We start from the raw sequence: 18,390 nt of genomic DNA, 5'->3' as shown, positions 1-18,390 counted from the left end.
ATTGCCATCAAGCTCACCGACTATAATTTCCCAGCTTATTCTTAGAGCCTTTCTTGAACAATGGAACAATATTAAGTCTCCTCCAGTCTTCTAGCCCCTCTGTGGTGAAGCAAGTTTTAAATACCCCTGCCAGAGCCCCTGCAAATTCCGCAGTAGCCTCCCACAGGCTCCAATGGGACACTTCTTTTGGGCCTCGTGTCTTATCCACCCTAATATGCCTCAAGGCAGGAAGCACCTCCTCTTCCATAGTCCACAGATGGTCCATGATCCCACTACAGTTTTGCTTCATTTCCATTGATTCTGTGTCAGTCTCCCGAGTAAATGCAGATGCAGAAAAAACATCCATTAAAGATCTCCCCTATCTCTTTCTCACTGTGACCAGAAGACCATGAGACATAGGCTCAGAATTAGGCCATTTGCCCCATTGAGTTTGCTCCGCTATTTCATCATGGCCGATCTATTAATCTTCTCAATCGCTTTCTCCTGCCATCTCCCTCTAACCTTTGACTCCCCAATTCATCAAGAACCACCTTAAAATTCCACTTCAAATATACATACCCAAAGACTTGACTTGCAGGGCTATCTGTGACAATGAATTCAATAGAATCACACTCTCTGGCTAAAGTAAATCTCCCTCATCTCTGTTCTAAATGGACATCCCTCAATTCTGAGGCTGTGCTACCTGGTCCTAGACTCCCCCACCATAAGAAATATCTTTTTCGTATCCACTTTATCTAGACTTTTCAATATTCAATAGGTAGCAATGAGCTCCCCCTCATTCTTCTAAACTCCAGTGAGTACAGACCCAGAGTTCTTCTCATATGCTCCACCCTAACCTGCCTCAAGGCAGAAAGCGCCTCCTCTTCTGTAATTCGCATATGGTCCATGATCTCGCTTCAGTTTTGCCTTCTCCCTTTTCTCTTGTATCTCTCCCACCAATCAACTTCCCAGCTCTTTACTTCACCCTTCCCCCCTCCTGGTTTCACCGATCACCTTGTGTTTTTTCCTCCCTTCCCCCATCTTCTAACTCTGACTCCTCATCTTTTTTTCTCCAGTCCCGGTGAAGAGTCTTGGCCCGAAACGTCAACTGGACTCTTTTCTATAGATGCTACCTGGCCTGCTGAGTTTCTCCAGCATTTTGTGTGTGCTGCTCTGGATTTCCAGCATCTGCAGATTTTCTCTTGTTCATAATTGGACTTCTCACGTATTGATCCTTTTCATTCCTGGAATAATTCATGTGAACCTCCTATGGACCCTCTCGAAGGCCAGTGCACCTTTTCTTAGATAAGGGACCCAAAGCTGCTCACAATAGTTTTAAGTGTAATCTGACCAATGCCTTATAACGCCACAGCATTACATCCTTGCTTTTGTATTCTAGTTCTCTCAAAATGATTGCTCATATTGTACTTGCCTTCCTTGCCACTCACTCAACCTGTAAGTTAACATTTAGGGAATCCTGCATGAGCACTCCCTAAGTGCCTCTGATTTTTGAATTTTCTACAATTTAGAAAATAGTCTATACCTTTATTCCTTCTGCCAAAGTGCATGACCATGCACTGTGCTACATTATATTCCATTTGCCACTTCTTTGCCCATTCCTTTAATCTGTCTAAGTTCTTCTCCAGACTGTCTGCTTCCTCAACACTACTTCCTCCTCCACCTTAGTTTGCATCATCTTCAAACTTGAACACAAAACCATCAATTCCTTCATCCAAATCATTGACATACAACATGAAAAGTAGCGGTGCCAACACCAACCACTGCAGCGCATCACTGGTCACCAGCAGCCAACCAGAAATGCTCCCCTTTATTCCCACTCTTTGCCTCCTGCCTGTCAGCCAATCTTCTACCCATGCTCGTACCTTTCCTGTAATATACTTGGCTCTTGTTAAGCAGCTTCATGTGCAGCACCTTGTCAAAGACCTTCTGAAAATCAAGTAAATAACATTCATTGACTCTCCCTTGTCTATTCTGCCCGTTAGATTCTCAAAGAATTCCAACAGATTAATCTGACCAAACCATGCTAACTTTGGCCCATTTTATCATGTGCCTCCAAGTACCACAAAACCTCATCCTTAATAATAGGCAACAACATATTTCCGATCACTGGATTCAGGCTAAATGGGCTATAATTCCCTTTCTTCTGACTCCCTCCCTTCTTAAAGGGTGGAGCTTTTTTTTTTGCAACTGCATGATCCAACCAATCCTCTCAGCAGGGAACTTTGACATGGCCTGAAAACCACACAGGAACTTGAAAAAAAAATGTGTACAATGAATATCCTGAATGAAAATGGAAAATATCACACTCTTTTGATTTTAATTATTAATTGAAGGATATAATGTAGTACAGTACAACAAAGAAAATCTTTAAAGTTTCTTAAACATTTTCTAGCTGCGTCCAATTCCATCTGCCAAGCAACAAAGGCTATGTGCGTGGGTGCATTTCAATTAGTGTGCACCTGTGCAGCTTAGAGGGAACTGTGGAGTGGAGTGACTTTTGCAATTTCCCAGCCCTCAGGAACCAATCCAGAATCTAGTAATTCTTGAAAGATCATTACTAATGCCTCCACAACCTTTTCAGATATCTCTTTCAGAGTCTTGGGATGTAGTCCACCTGGTCCAGGTGACTTATCTATCTTCAGGCTTTTCAGCTTCCCAAGCATCTTCTCCTTAGTATAGCAATGACTGCCCCTGACAGTCTTGAGTTTTTGGCATACTGTCTTCCACAATGAAGACTGATGCCTATGATTATTTAAGTTCCTCCGCCATTTCTTTGTTCCTCATTTCCAACTCTCCAGTGTCATTTTCCTGCGATCCAGTATCCACTCTCATCTCTATCTTACTCTTTTTACTGTATGTTGAAAAAACTTTTGGTATCTTCTTTTATATTATTGGCTAGCTTACCTTCATATTTTTTCTTTTCTCTCCTTATGGCATTCCTTTTGTTGCATTCCATTGATTGTTAAAAGCTTCCCAATCCTCTAACTAACTTCCAACTAATTTTTGCTCTATTATATGCCCTTTCTTTTGCTTCTGTGCCGTTTTTGACTTCTCTTGACAACAATGGTTGCTTCATCCTCCTTTTGGAACACATCTTCATTTTTGGGATGTATCTTTCCTGTGCTTCTGAATTTCCCCTATAAACAGCAGTTCAGCCATCATCATTACTGGCATCTCCTTCCAACCAAAATTGGCCAGCTCCTCTCTCATGCTTCTGTAGTCCCCCTTACTCCACTGTAATACTGATACATCAGACTTTAGCCTCTCCTTCTCAAACTGCAGTGCGAATTCTATCATTTTATGATCACTGCCTCCTAAGAGTTCCTTCACCTTAAGCTTCCTAATTTACAGTACATAACAGGGTATATAGGTTTGTAACATAACATTGAATCTGGAATTGCCTTTCCCCTAGCGGGCTCAACCACAAGCTGCTCAAAATACCAACTTGTAGGCAATCTGCAAATTCCCTCTTTTGGGATCCAGCACCAATGGAATTCTTTCCAATCTACCTGCATATTAAAATCCTCCATGATTATCACACCATTGCCCTTTTAACATGCCTTTTCTACCTGCTATTGTGATTTGTACCCTTGCAGTTTCTTTACTCTATCCACAAGGATTCTATTTCTTCCAATCCTATGTCATCTCTTTCCAAAAGATTTGATTTCATTTTCTATGAAGGGAGTCACCCCTCTGCCCACTTGCATGTCTTTTTGATACAACATGTATCCTTGAATGATAAGCTCCCAAATATGATCTTCTTTCAGCCATGACTCTGAGATGCCCACAAAGTCACACCTACCAATCTGTAACTGTGCCACAAGATCATCTACCCTATGCTGCGTGCATTCAAACATAAGATCTTCAGTCCTGTTTTCATCACCTTTTTTTGATTTTGGCCCCCTGTTACACTTTAACTCATCCTACAGGCAGCAAATTTGCCCTCTCATCTGCCTGTCCTTCACACTGATAAGCATATAAATAGTAACACTCGGTGGCTGGTTTCCATTATAATTTGACGTACCACTTATCCTAGCAGAATTGATTTGAAATTCATGGCTTCATTAGGATGGCCTTACTTGGGAATTTGTTTCAGCGTTCTGATGTATGATTCAGTGACAGGGAGGTTTATGGTTATAACATTATGGTAATAGTGAACACAGCAGTGTTTTGTGGTCCAGTGTTATTCTGGTAATTTAGGCAAAACGCTGCTCCTTATGAATTGAATATGTTGGTTTTTTTTCAGAACTGTACAAATGTTATTCTTCAGAATCTTTCAGAGGACACAGAATGTCACTGAGCGTAATTCAACTCCGTTCACCTGCACTAAACTCATGCTGGTGTCTTGCCACTGAGGAGCTGTCCTTTGTGCATTCAGCTCCCTTGGTGTTATTGAACCAAATAGGTGGGCCAAATATGAGACCATCAGCTTGCAGCCATTCAGCACCAACAATTAAAGTCAAATTTACCCCCCCCCCCCACTTTGGATTCTTTGAGAGTTTAATTGAGTACCAACGTGAGTCTGGATTGAACGGCTGATGAAAAAAATGCCTCCATTTACTGCAGTTATTAAGTGTTTTGAGCAGTTTAAGAACCTGGCAAAATCTCAACATCAAGTTTCCAACGCAAACACAAGGAATTCTGCAGATGCTGGAAATTCAAGCAGCACACATCAAAGGAGAGAGAGAGAAAGAATGTGTGTATAAAAATAACGGATGGGTTATGAGGGGGAGGTGGGGCATTAGCCGAAGTTAGAGAAGTCATGATTGACTTCTCTAACTTCCGCTAATGCCCCACCTCCCCCTCGTAACCCATCCGTTATTTTTATACACACATTCTTTCTCTCCCTCTCCTTCTTCTCCCTCTGTCCCTCTCACTATACCCCTTGCCCATCCTCTGGGCTTTTCCTCCCCTCCCCCTTTTCGTTCTCCCTGGGCCTTCTGTCCCATGATCCTCTCATACCCCTTTTGCCTATCACCTGTCCAGCTCTTGGTTCCACCCCTCCCCCTCCTGTTTTCCCCTATCATTTTGGATCTCCCCCTCCCCCTCCCACTTTTAAATCTCTTACTAGCTCTTTCTTCAGTTAGTCCTGACGAAGGGTCTCGGCCTGAAACGTCGACTGTACCTCTTCCTAGAGATGCTGCCTGGCCTGCTGCGTTCACCAGCAACTTTGATCCATGAAGTTTCCAAGCTCCCTTTTTACTGATGTACCACAGTTACAAAGTCTTGCCTTTTCTGTAAACTTTGTCCCACATAAAGTTCACAGCCCCATTCTAATTCACGGTGTTTGATGCTATCAGGTTCCAAGCAGCTTTCTTTTATTTTTAATTCACTTTACTGCAAGGCTGATATTTATTGCCCATTCCTAGTTACCCCGGGGAAGTGACGGTGAACTGTGGTTTTGAGGGGCTTGCTTGGTAAGGAGTCAGCATTGCCAATGGTCTGGCGTCCTGTGTAAATCAGACCAGTTTAAAGGACAATTTGTTTCCTTCCTGAGTCATTTTTAACATTGCCAGATTTTTATTCCTGGGTTTTGTTCCTAAATCGCCCAAGTACACACATTGCTATGGTGAGATTTGAACCAGGCTTGTTCAGATTATGAGTTCCGTCCTTATCACGTCCAGTCATTTCTTTCTCAGATTGCAGAACTGGTTAACTTCAGTGGGTGGACATGGATGTACTTTCCAGAGTTTGAAGTGACAATATAAAATCTGTCTAATTAGCAGATTAATCCCTTGAAGGAAAACATCTGTTTGGCGGTATAAATAAAATTATTTCTGTTGAACACTTCGTGCTGGGCTATACAAAGTGAGAACAAGATCCAGAAATGGTCGGAACATCCTGACTAACTACTGAACTTCAGGCCACAATGTCCTTCAACCAAACAAATGCTGGGCCTCTGTACCGGCTACTAACAAAATCCCCAATTTCTTGTTGAGAGGCTGGGGAGGGTTCGCCTCCTTGTGACCTATACCCCCCACGTTCCCATCAGCTCTCCCCAGATCCTCCCGTGCACCTCGACTGAAGGGCAGTTTACAGTGGCTAATTCGCCCACTAACGCACGTTTCTTTGGATTGCTGGAAGGACGAGGTTGCCATAGGGAGAACATGTAAAACCCACATAGAAATCTGGATTGAACCAGGATTTGCAGATTTGTTAGCCAGTGGCACTACTAGCTGCATCCCTGTACTGCTGATACAGCAAGTTAGGGTGGGTGTGAAGTTAGATAATCACCCTGGAGGTGAGCTGATGTTCCACCAGCCTGTGCCCATTCAGCCTGGTGCAGTTTCCACATCATATTCATGATCCCTGCCACTTCCAGTGATCTGGTGTCTCACAAATGGTTTTATCCTAATGTCACAAGTGACCAGGACCAGTCTGCACTATTTATATCCAACCAGCAGCACTTCATGGAAATCATTGCGGAGGTGACAATGAGTTACCAAAAGCCGCATGCTGTGATATGACAAAGAATGGTTCACAGCCATGGACGACTTAGGTAGGTGAGCCCACAGAAAGCAGCTGATAATGTGTTCTGGAAAGGGCATAGTTCAAAAATCAAGGTTACTGACATTTACATAATTGCAGTGGGAAAACTTACTTGCAGCAGCATCATAGGCTTGTAGCATCATAAATTAAATTATGCACAAATTTTACAGGAAAGAACGCAATAAGAACATGAAAAAGCACAAAGTCCATTTTAGTGCAAAGTGGTCATAGTGTTGCTAAGCTCCAGTGATTAGGTTTGTTCAAGAACCGAATGGTTTAAGGGAAGCATCTGTTCTTGAACCTGGTGTTAAGGGACTTCAGGCTTCAGGTAGCTGTGAGGAGATAGCGTGGCCTAGCTGGTGGGGATCTTTGATGATGGAAGTTGCTTTCTTGAGGCAGCATCTTCTGTGGGTACAACTAGCCATGAGGAAGGATTTGCCTGTGATATATTGGAAGGAGTCAGCTTCTCTCCTTCTCTCTGCAGCTCCTTATGTTCCTGCACATTACAAACTCATGATACAACCATCAGGAACCTTTCAACAGCACAAGGCAGATCTGAGTTTAGTAGTTGAGAAACCAGAGGAATTCAACCCAGGCAAGGCCCCAGCACCTACAGCCCATGCTTTCTGCCTTAAGGTGCTCAGTAACTCTGAGAACAATGATTAAGTGGTTATCCAATGACCAAAATACACCCTGCAGTGGAGGATTAATGCGCTTAACATGGTGGGGGTGACCGTGAATCACTGGAATGACAGAGGATTTTCCTCAGACCTCTCAGGATTAGAGAAGAATCAAGATTTGTGGAAATCAGGCAAGCAAGTGGAGGCAAGGCCAACATCAGAACATCGGTGGTCTTATGAAATGGTGGAATAGGCTCACGTGGCCTGTTTCCCTCGACTCTTGTTCTCGACATTCCTGGTGCTGAACACTGTTGCTTGGATTCTATGATCACCTGTTCACTACAGTGGGGTTGGCCAAGGTAATGATGACCCAAAGTGGGTTCTTTGGAAAATGGTGACTCGTGATATTACAGTTTCCAAAACTTTAGAAAAATGATATTATGGTGGAGTATAAAGGCATCATTGAGAAGAAGTGTTGACGCAGTACGTGACCCTGATTCAGCCGGGGGATTCAGCAGGGAAGGGACATAACCCTTTCCTATGGGGCTTAGAAACATTCCTACAGAGAGCAAAATCTGCTCAATATTTAACCTGGGTTAACGGGTACAAGCTATGGCTTCAATGGGTCACTGTAGCATCTTGTACACGGTTGCTTATCTCCCCCACTTTAAAAGTCAAAACATCCCCAAATGGAATCATCATCATCATTAGGTGCCATTCCCAGTTTGAGCTTTGACTGCCATGGCCCACAGGCTCCTGTTTTGGGTCAAGTGGATCAATTCATTGGTATTCATTTCCAGTTCTCTGGCTGCTGTCTCCATCATCATTTGTCTTTGCCTTCCTCTTGCTTCCTTCCCTTCAATCTTTCCCCTAATTACCGTGCATTCTAACTCCTCTTTCTTAATCACATGTCCAATGAAGTTGCGTTGCCTTTTCATGATCTCATACATTATTTCTCTTTTTGTGCTTGCTCTGTTCATTACATCCTCGTTAGATATTTGTTTCGTTTATGATATTCTTTGCATCTCCTCAAAAACCACATCTCTGCTGCTTCAGTTCATTTCCTCATGTTACTAGATATTGTCCAACATTCTGATCCATATAACACAACTGGATAAACATAACATTTCAGTACTCTGAGGCGGGTTGTCATGCCTACTTTAGTGTTAGTAGGTATACTCTTCATTCTCGTAAAAGTGTCTTTTGCCATCCCTATTCTTCTTTTGATGTCCATGTCGCACCTGCCATCTGATGTCACCCAGCTTCCTAAGTAGCGAAAGTTCTGTACTTGTTTTATGTCTTCCCCATTTATTCTCAGCCTGGCAGATAGGATTCTCCTTCTTTTTGGATATCACCATACATTCTGTCTTTTTGCAATTGATAGACCCATTTTTGTACTTTCTTCAACAATTATATCAATTAAGTTTTGTAGTTTTTCCTCTGTACTTGCAATTAACAAGTGGGATATACACCTGAAAAGCTGATTGGTTAGCATGCAACAGGATGTGATCACTTCAAGGTCAAATTAGCATGAGGGTTTGGGAGGAAAGAAAAAAATGCTGAATGATACAGAATGAAAGGAGATAGCTTATCATCGTGATGCATTTCGAAGGAATATCAGAATATGTATGGTTTTATCCTTTGATATCCGTGTTTGATTCGGATGTGCAAGTACATTTACCTCTCTGTTTAGTATTCGCAGAGCGTGCCATTACATTGTCAACCTACGATATTTTGAGATGTGCATCCTCCTGGTGATAGCAATGAGCAGCATTGCCTTGGCAGCAGAGGATCCTGTACAGGCTGACTCACCCAGAAACAACGTAAGTTTGTGGAACTGCTACTCAGCCACTGTCACTCAGCATTACAGGCTCCTCAAAGAACTAACTCAGCTGCAAATGCTGTTAAACTGTACCTTAACCAAATGGAACTGGAACATCAGATCGATAGACCAGTAAATGACACAACAAGCAGCCAGTTTCAAAATCACAAATATGGAACAGCTATTTTCCTGTATAGTTTTGAATAAGCTTTGACGTCTACTGGAATGACATGTGGATTTGAATTAATGAACACAGTGAAACCAAGAATGCAGTTCAATTTCTCATGAAGTATAACAATTACTGCACATGGTCAAGAAGGGCTTTGCTCTGTCTGCCTTGGTAATACTGTTACACTGGTGCATCCAGTTACAGTAAGGTCCAGTTGGCTAGGATTTAGCCCAGCCAGTTAAACAATCATGGAATTTGTTGCTGAGTCGCATAAAGTGTAAATTCATTGTGTTAGTAGTTAAGCCCAATTTATACTTCTGCGTCAAATGTACGCCATAGGTACGGCGTAGCCGTGTACCCTACACTGTACTCTATGCCAAACCCTACACCGTAGCCTAATGTGCACCGCTCCCAAAATGTAACTACACGTCGCGGCGACACAGACCGCAACTGTGATTGGTCCGCTTGGTAGCATCGCATTTCCTCCCATGCATTTCCAGTTGCTTCTTCTTCTCCGCCATTTCAGAACTGAGAGAGAAGAAACTCTTGTTCAACATTTATTAGCTCCAACTCCAACATGATGCGCTCAGTTTCAATAGGCATTGTTTGAAGTACAGGAAGAAACTCAACACAGTGGCATAGAAACCCCACCGCCAACTAGCATTTTGGCGGTGAGTTGCAGAGCGACGCAGACACACCAATGTACAAGTATGAATGCTCACAACGGCGTAGGCCACTTGCATAGGCTACGGCATAGCCCGTACACACAAGTACCCTGCCCACAGAACAGCCCAGACTCTCCCATCAGTAGTAACAAACATGATAAGTTTCTGTTGTTTGTTACCAATCAACAAGCCTCTTCAAGGTAATCCTGTTTTTAATTATACTTAATGCCTTTTAAACCATGGTGCTAACCAGAAGATACCAGTCCTTTACTACATTTTCTGTTATTTAAATTCTGGCTCATTTTACAAATGATGGACTCTATGTTCTTGTAAAGTCATTAATAAATCTATTTTTAGTTCTATTAATAAAGTGAATAAATACATATCTTTTAGAATACACGAAGAACAAAGGTAAAATTGTGTTTAATTATGGCATTAAATACAAGCCTGTTGGAAGACTTATACAAAACAGGTGAGAAGCCAAAACATTAAGCTAGCTTCAGAAATCTCAGCATACTTCATTGCTGACTGCAGCCAAAATGCAAATTCAGATGTTCTCATGGTTCTATTTCCAGTTCTAACCAATGCATCGTTTAAGATTTTAAAATGTGCTCTAGTTATTGTAGGTAATGAAGCAATTTTTATTAAAAGCTAGTAGCAATGTTCTGTTGACTATTCATCAGCAGATCTAGGTTAAGCAATTCACTACACAACTCTTAATTAATCAAAGATCGCACTTCATTGTCTCTGCACAAACAACAACGTAACTTTGTTGACCCCAACCCAACAACTTAAAACATGAGTTCTACTGTCGTCCTTTGTACCAATATTCACTCAGACCACTTTTCCGATTTATAACACCGAAACAGAGATCTCCCATTGGCAAGATGATTGATCATTCTTCTCCCAGCCCCTAGCATAGGGGTTCTTCCTTATGATGGTTAGTCTCCAGAGTTCTCACCCCTTTGCATTTGAAGCCCTTAATTCTTATACTCTTTCCTCATTAGTACAAATGTTGCACTTCAATCTTTTTGGCTTGAGGTCATCAAACTGACCTGTGTCATGCTCCTATTTGATGTAGTCCAAGGGCTACAGAAACCCCTGCCTTAGGTGACTCCTTTTGTCCTATTCGACTCTGGTTCAAATCAGTGTTACACAGACATTTGGCCAAGATAACAAGATTACTTCTCCAAATCTGCCATTGTACACAATAAACAGCAGATCTGAGAATGATCTCATGTCTAACAGATCTATGGCAGAAACTCATTGTGTGCACGTTCAGTTCCTCTGATTACGTCATCCCGGAGCAAGAATCAATTCATCAAACAGTTCACAAAATGGGGGTTATAAAGCAGCTTCACAAAATGGCAGCCTCCATTCCTTCAAGCACATGGCAAGAACAAAGATAATTGGTTTGTTGACTTCCACTGACCTTGACATATTCTAGTTTGATGTTTCCTTCCATATTTTAATTCCTTCATGGCCAACAGTTCAATGGAAAATGAACATTTTTCCTTTAGTATGTCTCATGGTTAAACACTCATATCATTCTATGACTGATCAAAATAGGAAAATGCTAATAAATCATTTCAAATAAAAATATTAGTGAACTGCAGTCTGAGGCAGAGATATTTATTAACCTACATAATAAATATGTGGAATTAATTTATTATGATGAACTTTGATAATTAACTCTTTTAAAATCCACTTGAGTCAATGATTAAGAAAGCAACTGAATATTCCAGAGGTGAATATGGGCATTTGATTACCAAGTGCTCTGTGAAACATGATGAAATGTCACTCACAGCTTGGTGAGTGAGTGATTTAAAAAACGTTAATTTTTCCAATGCTGTAATTAGCTGGGGATGATTGCAGCTGAGGTACAGAGAACTCTGCCTAATCTTTAATATTTTATAACTTGCCACGGAGGTTTAAATCAGTAAAATTGTGCAATGGTATAAAGAATGGACCTCACATATTGTGTATCATTTATGATGAAATAGGCCATTGCTTTTACAGACATCCCATTAGTAATTTTTAATGAGTGAAGGTAAAATTCAAGAATTGAAAATAGGCAACTGATACCCCCATGTCTGATTCCCTCGAGCAGTGTTAACTGGCTGGGCAATACAACAATACAAGTACATTTGGCGTGTAAAATTAGTTCTATCGCAATGTGACAAATTATTATAATGCCTGTAATTAGGGTAACTAGGTTAACGTTCAAGGAATTCGTTAATTTGGTAGGTGTCTCCATGCTTTCTTCTCTTTCCTGAAGGTTTCCCCAGAGTGCTCAGCCTTACTGTTCAACTATTGATTACTTTTTCCTGTTTTCCTCTGTCCCAGAACTAGCTGGCAATCCCCCATGCATTTTTCCTGACTTCCACAAACACTCTACTTAAATTACTAATGCAGTGCTGTGAAGCTGTCCATGCACACTCAGAGTAAAATTTAAAAATCTTTATTGTTTAGGTTCTGAAGTACTTGGACTATGTGTTCACTGGGGTCTTTACCTTCGAAATGGTGATTAAGGTAAACATTCTCATAAATTCAATGCATGACTATTTTTTAAAAGGAAAAACCCTTGTGTTTAATCATGTTTGTACTCGCTGAGAGAAAACATTGTGATAGATATATTTTGTGGTTACTATAGGGATCCAAGAATCAAATTGAGTTTAGAGTTCTGGATGCTTGCATCTAATGAACATTGTCGTTAACTTGTGCATCTGGAACAAGTAAATTAAATTAAACTAAATTTGATTATTTTTGTTAAAAAGCACGAATTTCAAAAGATTGATTTATAATTGTGTGCTGTTAATTCCTCAAACTACAGTTACTCATTCTTTCACTTTGTAAACAGCCCTTCAGAACTTCCTTGTTGTGTGCTTCAGTTCCCATACTTCTGGGAATTTTAAACTGCTGAGGAAACTGGAATTTGTTCAAAGATGATTGGTGATTGCATGTAAGAACTACCTTTGCAGTCTTGAGAGACCTTCTGTTTTCATTTTACAGAATTGTACTGTAGGCCCACAGATTCTCTTGAAGGTCACCTAGTAACAAAGACACTGAATACCCTCCTCCTGAACACTTATTTCCAACTCAAGAACTCTACCCAGTGTTTGTCATCAAACTGAACTTCCACTTCACAGAAGATTCAGCTCCCTTTCAGCATAGTTAAAGGTGCCTAGTTTCCTGACTCTCTGCAAGCCACAATTAAAATGGAGACAATCAAATCATAGGCAGGTTGAAATCTCAGTGTCACTGAGCTTTCAGGATCCAGTGATGAGACAATACTTGATTTATTTGCTGTGCAATCAAATTGCCATTCTGTGGTCTTTAATATCCACAGAAGCTTTGTACAAGAGTCTATGATGAGAAAGAAATCACAACCAAGCAAAGAAACAATGTGTTCATACTTACAAATGAATTTTTCTTTGCCTCACTTCCTTTCACAAGATGATTAATTTAGGTCTGATTCTTCATCCTGGCTCTTACTTTCGAGATCTGTGGAACATTCTGGATTTCATCGTTGTCAGTGGAGCTTTGGTTGCCTTTGCCTTCACGTGAGTAACATCTGGACATTTTAGCATTCACTTGTCTGTGCTGTACCCCTGTGACCTGCAGGTTTATTATAAATATCCTTTATGTTACTTACGTTAAACAGACTTGGAGGCATCATTCAGGTGTAATCTGCATAGGTCAAGCTTCAAAATGTTTTATTTTTTCATGAAGTGTGCAATGACCTCATAAAAATATTCATCTTGGTGGAACTAGTTTAGCTGAAGTGGAAGGAGATGTAATTATCACATTTTGGTGGCAGTTCACAGCTGGGATGAAGGAAGGCAGGTTAAGTCAGACTCCATGCACAGACGATGTTGTGTGCCCATCCTGTACTGGAATCCAGGTGACATTCACTGGGACTAGATGATTACTCCCTCTCTGAGATTGCCAGGAAGTGGCCAATGGGTCCCACTCCACCTCTCTTACCTATATCCCTGCTTTTTTTTCTGGTAATCATTTAGTTACCTTGTGAAATGTTACTCAGTCTGTTTTGAGGACATGCCTTCCCGAGCACAACCTACTGCATTAAATGGTTTTTGTATAAAATCGCTACAGATTTTCTTGCAATACCAAAGAAATCATTGATCTGCGTTTGCTCGTCCACCCCCTCCCCCAACCTCCACCAGGTGAACAATCTTTCCCATCGCACTATCAAAACTTAACATTGGTACTTCTATTAAATCTCCTCTTCGCTTTCTCTGATCTAGAGACAACAGAGCAACGTCTCTTCCGTCCCCTCCTGATTGAAGTCACCCCAGCCCAACATTGAATTAAGCATTTTTGGTAAATTTTCACCTCAGTTTGGAGCAGACTGGAGAAGTTTTTTTCAAAATCAGCGCAGTATTGTTCCTGCATTTTTTAATTCTTCATTTAAACAGAGCAAAGTGGCCATTGGTGCTCCACTCGGTGGTTACAAAGTCTGGGGTGGGACAGGAAGCAACACAAAGGCATCTATGAACTCCTGTGTACAAACACTGAATGCATATGACACAGTGATTACATGGTAGAGGTTTCATATTTGTCTGTAGTTAAAACTTACGAGCTGTTTAACTTTTGCCATTGGAATTTATGACTATGTTTTATTCGCTTGTAGTCAGTCTGGTAAATCCATTGCTTTTTTGGATGCAGCTATTGATGTGTAAACCCAAATCTTCAGGTTAGAATGAAATTAGAAAACTGTGCAGTGAAGGGACTGGAAATGAATATCTAATCTCTAACACCTGCTGTTTCACAATAGATCAATGGACCCTGCTTCATTTTATCAACAAATACAGTATGTCATCTCAGTGTGAAATTATTCTTGTCATTGAAACAACGCAAAGTAAATGGGTACTGTGTTTTAGGTTTATGACATCTTGGCATAAAATCAGTCAGGTCGCCACTAACTCTCAAAGCATGCAACAGTGGATGAAATGACATATGTAGATGATGCCAAAGAGAGACTACAAGCACTGGTAGGCTGTAGGAGAAATGAATACAGGGAGAGGTAATTGCTTCCACTCTTTAGCGGTCCAGACAGAACAATTTAGATTGGAGAGCAGAAATGAGCAAGATTCACTCATTCAGCCAAGACAGGAATGCTCCTGAATAATAAGCATGTTTTATCTGAGCCACATTGATGAAAGGAGTCATCATAAACAATAAATCAATAGATGAGGCTGGATGCTGAGTGAAGGAGACTGCTGATGTGGAGTAGAAACACATTGAGCTGAGGTTGAACGAGACAGGGAGCAGAGCTTCAGGGAACCCCTGGGATGATGTGTACCGGGAAGGGAACCCCTGGGATGATGTGTACCGGGAAGAGAAACCCTGGGATGATGTGTACCGGGAAGGGAACCCCTGGGATGATGTGTACAGGGAAGAGAAACCCTGGGATGATGTGTACCGGGAAGGGAACCCCTGGGATGATGTGTACAGGGAAGAGAAACCCTGGGATGATGTGTACCGGGAAGGGAACCCCTGGGATGATGTGTACAGGGAAGAGAAACCCTGGGATGATGTGTACTGGGAAGAGAAACCCTGGGATGGTGTGTACCCGGAAAGGAACCCCTGAGATGATGTGTACGGGGAAGGGAACCTTGGGATGATGTGAACCAGGAAAGCAAACGGTGCAATGCCCCAAAACAGACCAGAATGAGCATCCCTGGCCACAGAAAAACATTTCCAACAGTGATACCATTTTTAAGTCAAAGAAAAGCATTCTAATCCATTCCAGTTTCTCTCTGCTGATGGTGAATGTGTGTCAGGTTTTAGTTCCTTCTGAGGCCTATCCAGCGTGCAGAGAGTGTTAGAGTCACACTGCATGCAAACTGCCTCTTCAACCTAACTCTTCTGTGCCTCCTGTCTCACATCCCTCAAAACCTTTCCTATCTACTGTACATATCCCTCCAAGTGTCTTTTAAATGTTGTAATTGTACCTCCCCCAACCGCTTCCTCCGCAACTTGTTCCACATAAGCAGGGCCCTCCGCGAGAACAAATTGTGCAGCGGAGGACTGAGTGTAGAGGAGTAAACCCAGTAAGTATTCCCAGCTTTCCTTCTGCAACCGGTCTGTCACCTCCCCGATTCCCTCTCTCCGTCCGCTGTCGTTAGCATAGAATGTTACAGCACAGTACAGGCCCTTCAGCCCACAACATTGTGCTGACCTTTTAACTACTCTAGGATCAATCCAACCCTTCCCTGCCACATAGCCTTCCAATTTTCGATCATCCATGTGTCTAACTAAAAGTCTCTTAAATGCCCCTCGTGTATCTGCCTCTACTACCACCCCTGGCAGCCACCATTCTCTGCGTAAAAAGTACCTCTGATATCCACCCTATATTTTCCACCAACCACCTTACAATCACCTCTTCGTTCTCGGCTGTTTTTACCTTTCTCTGCCAGAGTGAAACACAGGTTCTGGGCATTGGCATCTGGAACACAGAGTGAATGGTGGAGGCAGATATTCTTGTAACATTGAGGAGGTATTTGAGAGAGCACTTGAATCCTAAAAGCTTAGAAGGCTCCAAAGTGAGTCTTGGTAAATGGGATGAGTGCTGTGGGGGTAATGGACAAACAGCATGCACCCAGTGGGCTGAAGGGCCTGTTAGTTGTATGAATGACTCGAGCCATCATCTGTCATCAGCACAGTTGGAATTGTCAAAGCACCATAACCAACAGCACTGATGGGTGAGCGTAACGAGAATACTAAGTTCAGTATGCCCACAGCAGCTATTGTTTGAGCTTGGGCAAGAACGGAAGAAATACTGAAGAACCAAAAAAGCATGGTTATCATTGCACCGAGCTGAGGAAGCAGAAATGAAAGTAATCATTTGAATACCAAAGTGCTTCGATTCATGACTGTTTTACACTGCTGGAGTCAAAAGGGAGCTTCTGGATATGTAGAGGTCAAATGCTCTGAGACTTCTTAATATATAAAATTCAATTCCACAATTGTGCATGTGTATTCCTACACAATTTTTTAATGCTTTCAGAGGCTCTTGGCAAATATTCCAGCACCATCCCAAGCGTCTCATAAATAAATTGCTTGTTTTGTGTCGTTTGGCAATAGTTTTACGAATTTCTTCATTAGAAATAGTTTGCAGTTTTATTGTGTTGTGCTTTGGTGAATCCTCTGGAGTTTGGCCATATTGTCAAATCCTTGTTGGATTCTGGTGCCTTTGATCCAAGATTCTTTTATAAGTCAGGAAACAAACACAAAACTCGTTGCTTTTCCATTGTTTTATTAAGAGCTAATAAAACAAAGAGTGAGTGAGCAGAACAGAGACAGGGGTCTACTATTTGAGTGACAAAAGAATAAAGATTGAACCAAATACAGAACATCTATTTTTATACCAGAGATAAGAGAAATTCCATTCAAATATATAGATAAGAGGCAACCAACTAGAAAGTATGCACTTTAGCTGGCCTGCAGAGGCTGACGTGTATCCATTTACTTTTACGTTCTATTTTCACTGCCGAGTTGGTAATTAGCAGCATTTGTTAAGGACCTTCCCATCAAGCTCCCAGTGGTTCCTTATGCGATTTCTTAATCAGGACCCACTCGCTAGGAACCAGGGTGTGTCTTCCATCTGTTGGATCAATCCAAACAGCAAAAACCTGTTGAGAAGCAAGCATGACAATGAGTTAATTTCACACAACTGTCTGCCATAATGTGTACATCAGCGTCTCTGAGATCGAGTGCTCCCAGCATAGGATGTCCTGTTACCACTTCAAATAGACATATTTTAGTTTTCTTGTTTGGGGTTGCTCTGATGCTACATATGACAATGGCAAGAGCTGTAGGCCATGGTTCACCTTCCTCATGATAATTAGACAATTGCTGTTTGATGATTCCATTCATTTGTTTGACTTATCCTGATGATGTGGACAATGAAAAGACAACATTCGTCAGTCAGCATAATTCCTGACAATCACTCTCAGTGAAATGTGTTCCTTGATCAGAAACAATGTGACATGACAATCCCACTGAGGAATCAGAGCATTTGCTGTGTCTGTGGCAGTGGCTTTTCTTGCTGGAATAGCTTCCACTCATCTTGAAAACTTGTCCACTACTACCAATATATCTGAGTATCCTTGACACTTTGGCCAAATAATGTTAGTCACTTGTAGGTATAAAAATGGATCAGTTGGGACAAAAGAACTAATTGTGGTAGCTTTTCTGATGTTCCAGGATTTGTTTTCTAGCACGACGTGCATATTTCAAACATTTACTGAACATGTGCCCCGAACCTTGGATTCCACTACCACTGGGAGAATCTGTAGATCATCTTTTGCACTCCAATATGCCATATGGAGTGTATTTGCTGTGCTAGATAAGAAAACAAAATAGTTGGGACTACCAGTCTAGTGCCATATCTCCATACTCCATCACTGTTTAACCTCCCACTGTTCTCCATCCGGAACCTCTTTTTCTGGTTGGAGCATTGAATTTGCTTCTCATGAATGTCTGCTATGTTCATCTGTGATACAGTGTTCAGTTTTGTTTCCATGATTTCAGTTGCTGGGTTCACTGTATATGCTCTCAGTCCTTCTTTTACTCTTTCCCCTGCTGGCTGTTTTGCAA

General features: G+C 41.6%; 1 protein-coding gene across 3 annotated transcripts in view; it reads left to right on the top strand.

The window, feature by feature from the left end:
* cacna1ba (calcium channel, voltage-dependent, N type, alpha 1B subunit, a) overlaps positions 1 to 18,390 on the top strand; it is a 927,013-nt gene that overhangs the window by 737,966 nt on the left and 170,657 nt on the right. For all 3 annotated transcript variants that reach the window (XM_072240685.1, XM_072240684.1, XM_072240686.1), the window contains 3 exons: positions 8,803 to 8,932; positions 12,238 to 12,297; positions 13,222 to 13,328. In XM_072240685.1, the coding sequence (XP_072096786.1) occupies positions 8,803 to 8,932; positions 12,238 to 12,297; positions 13,222 to 13,328 (297 nt within the window). The remainder of the gene's footprint in view (positions 1 to 8,802; positions 8,933 to 12,237; positions 12,298 to 13,221; positions 13,329 to 18,390) is intronic.

This window comes from Mobula birostris, chromosome 22 (assembly GCF_030028105.1).
Source record: "Mobula birostris isolate sMobBir1 chromosome 22, sMobBir1.hap1, whole genome shotgun sequence".
NCBI classification, from domain to species: Eukaryota; Metazoa; Chordata; class Chondrichthyes; order Myliobatiformes; family Myliobatidae; genus Mobula; species Mobula birostris.
Note: the sequence above shows the minus strand (reverse complement) of the source record. Positions and strands in the feature narration are given on the sequence as shown.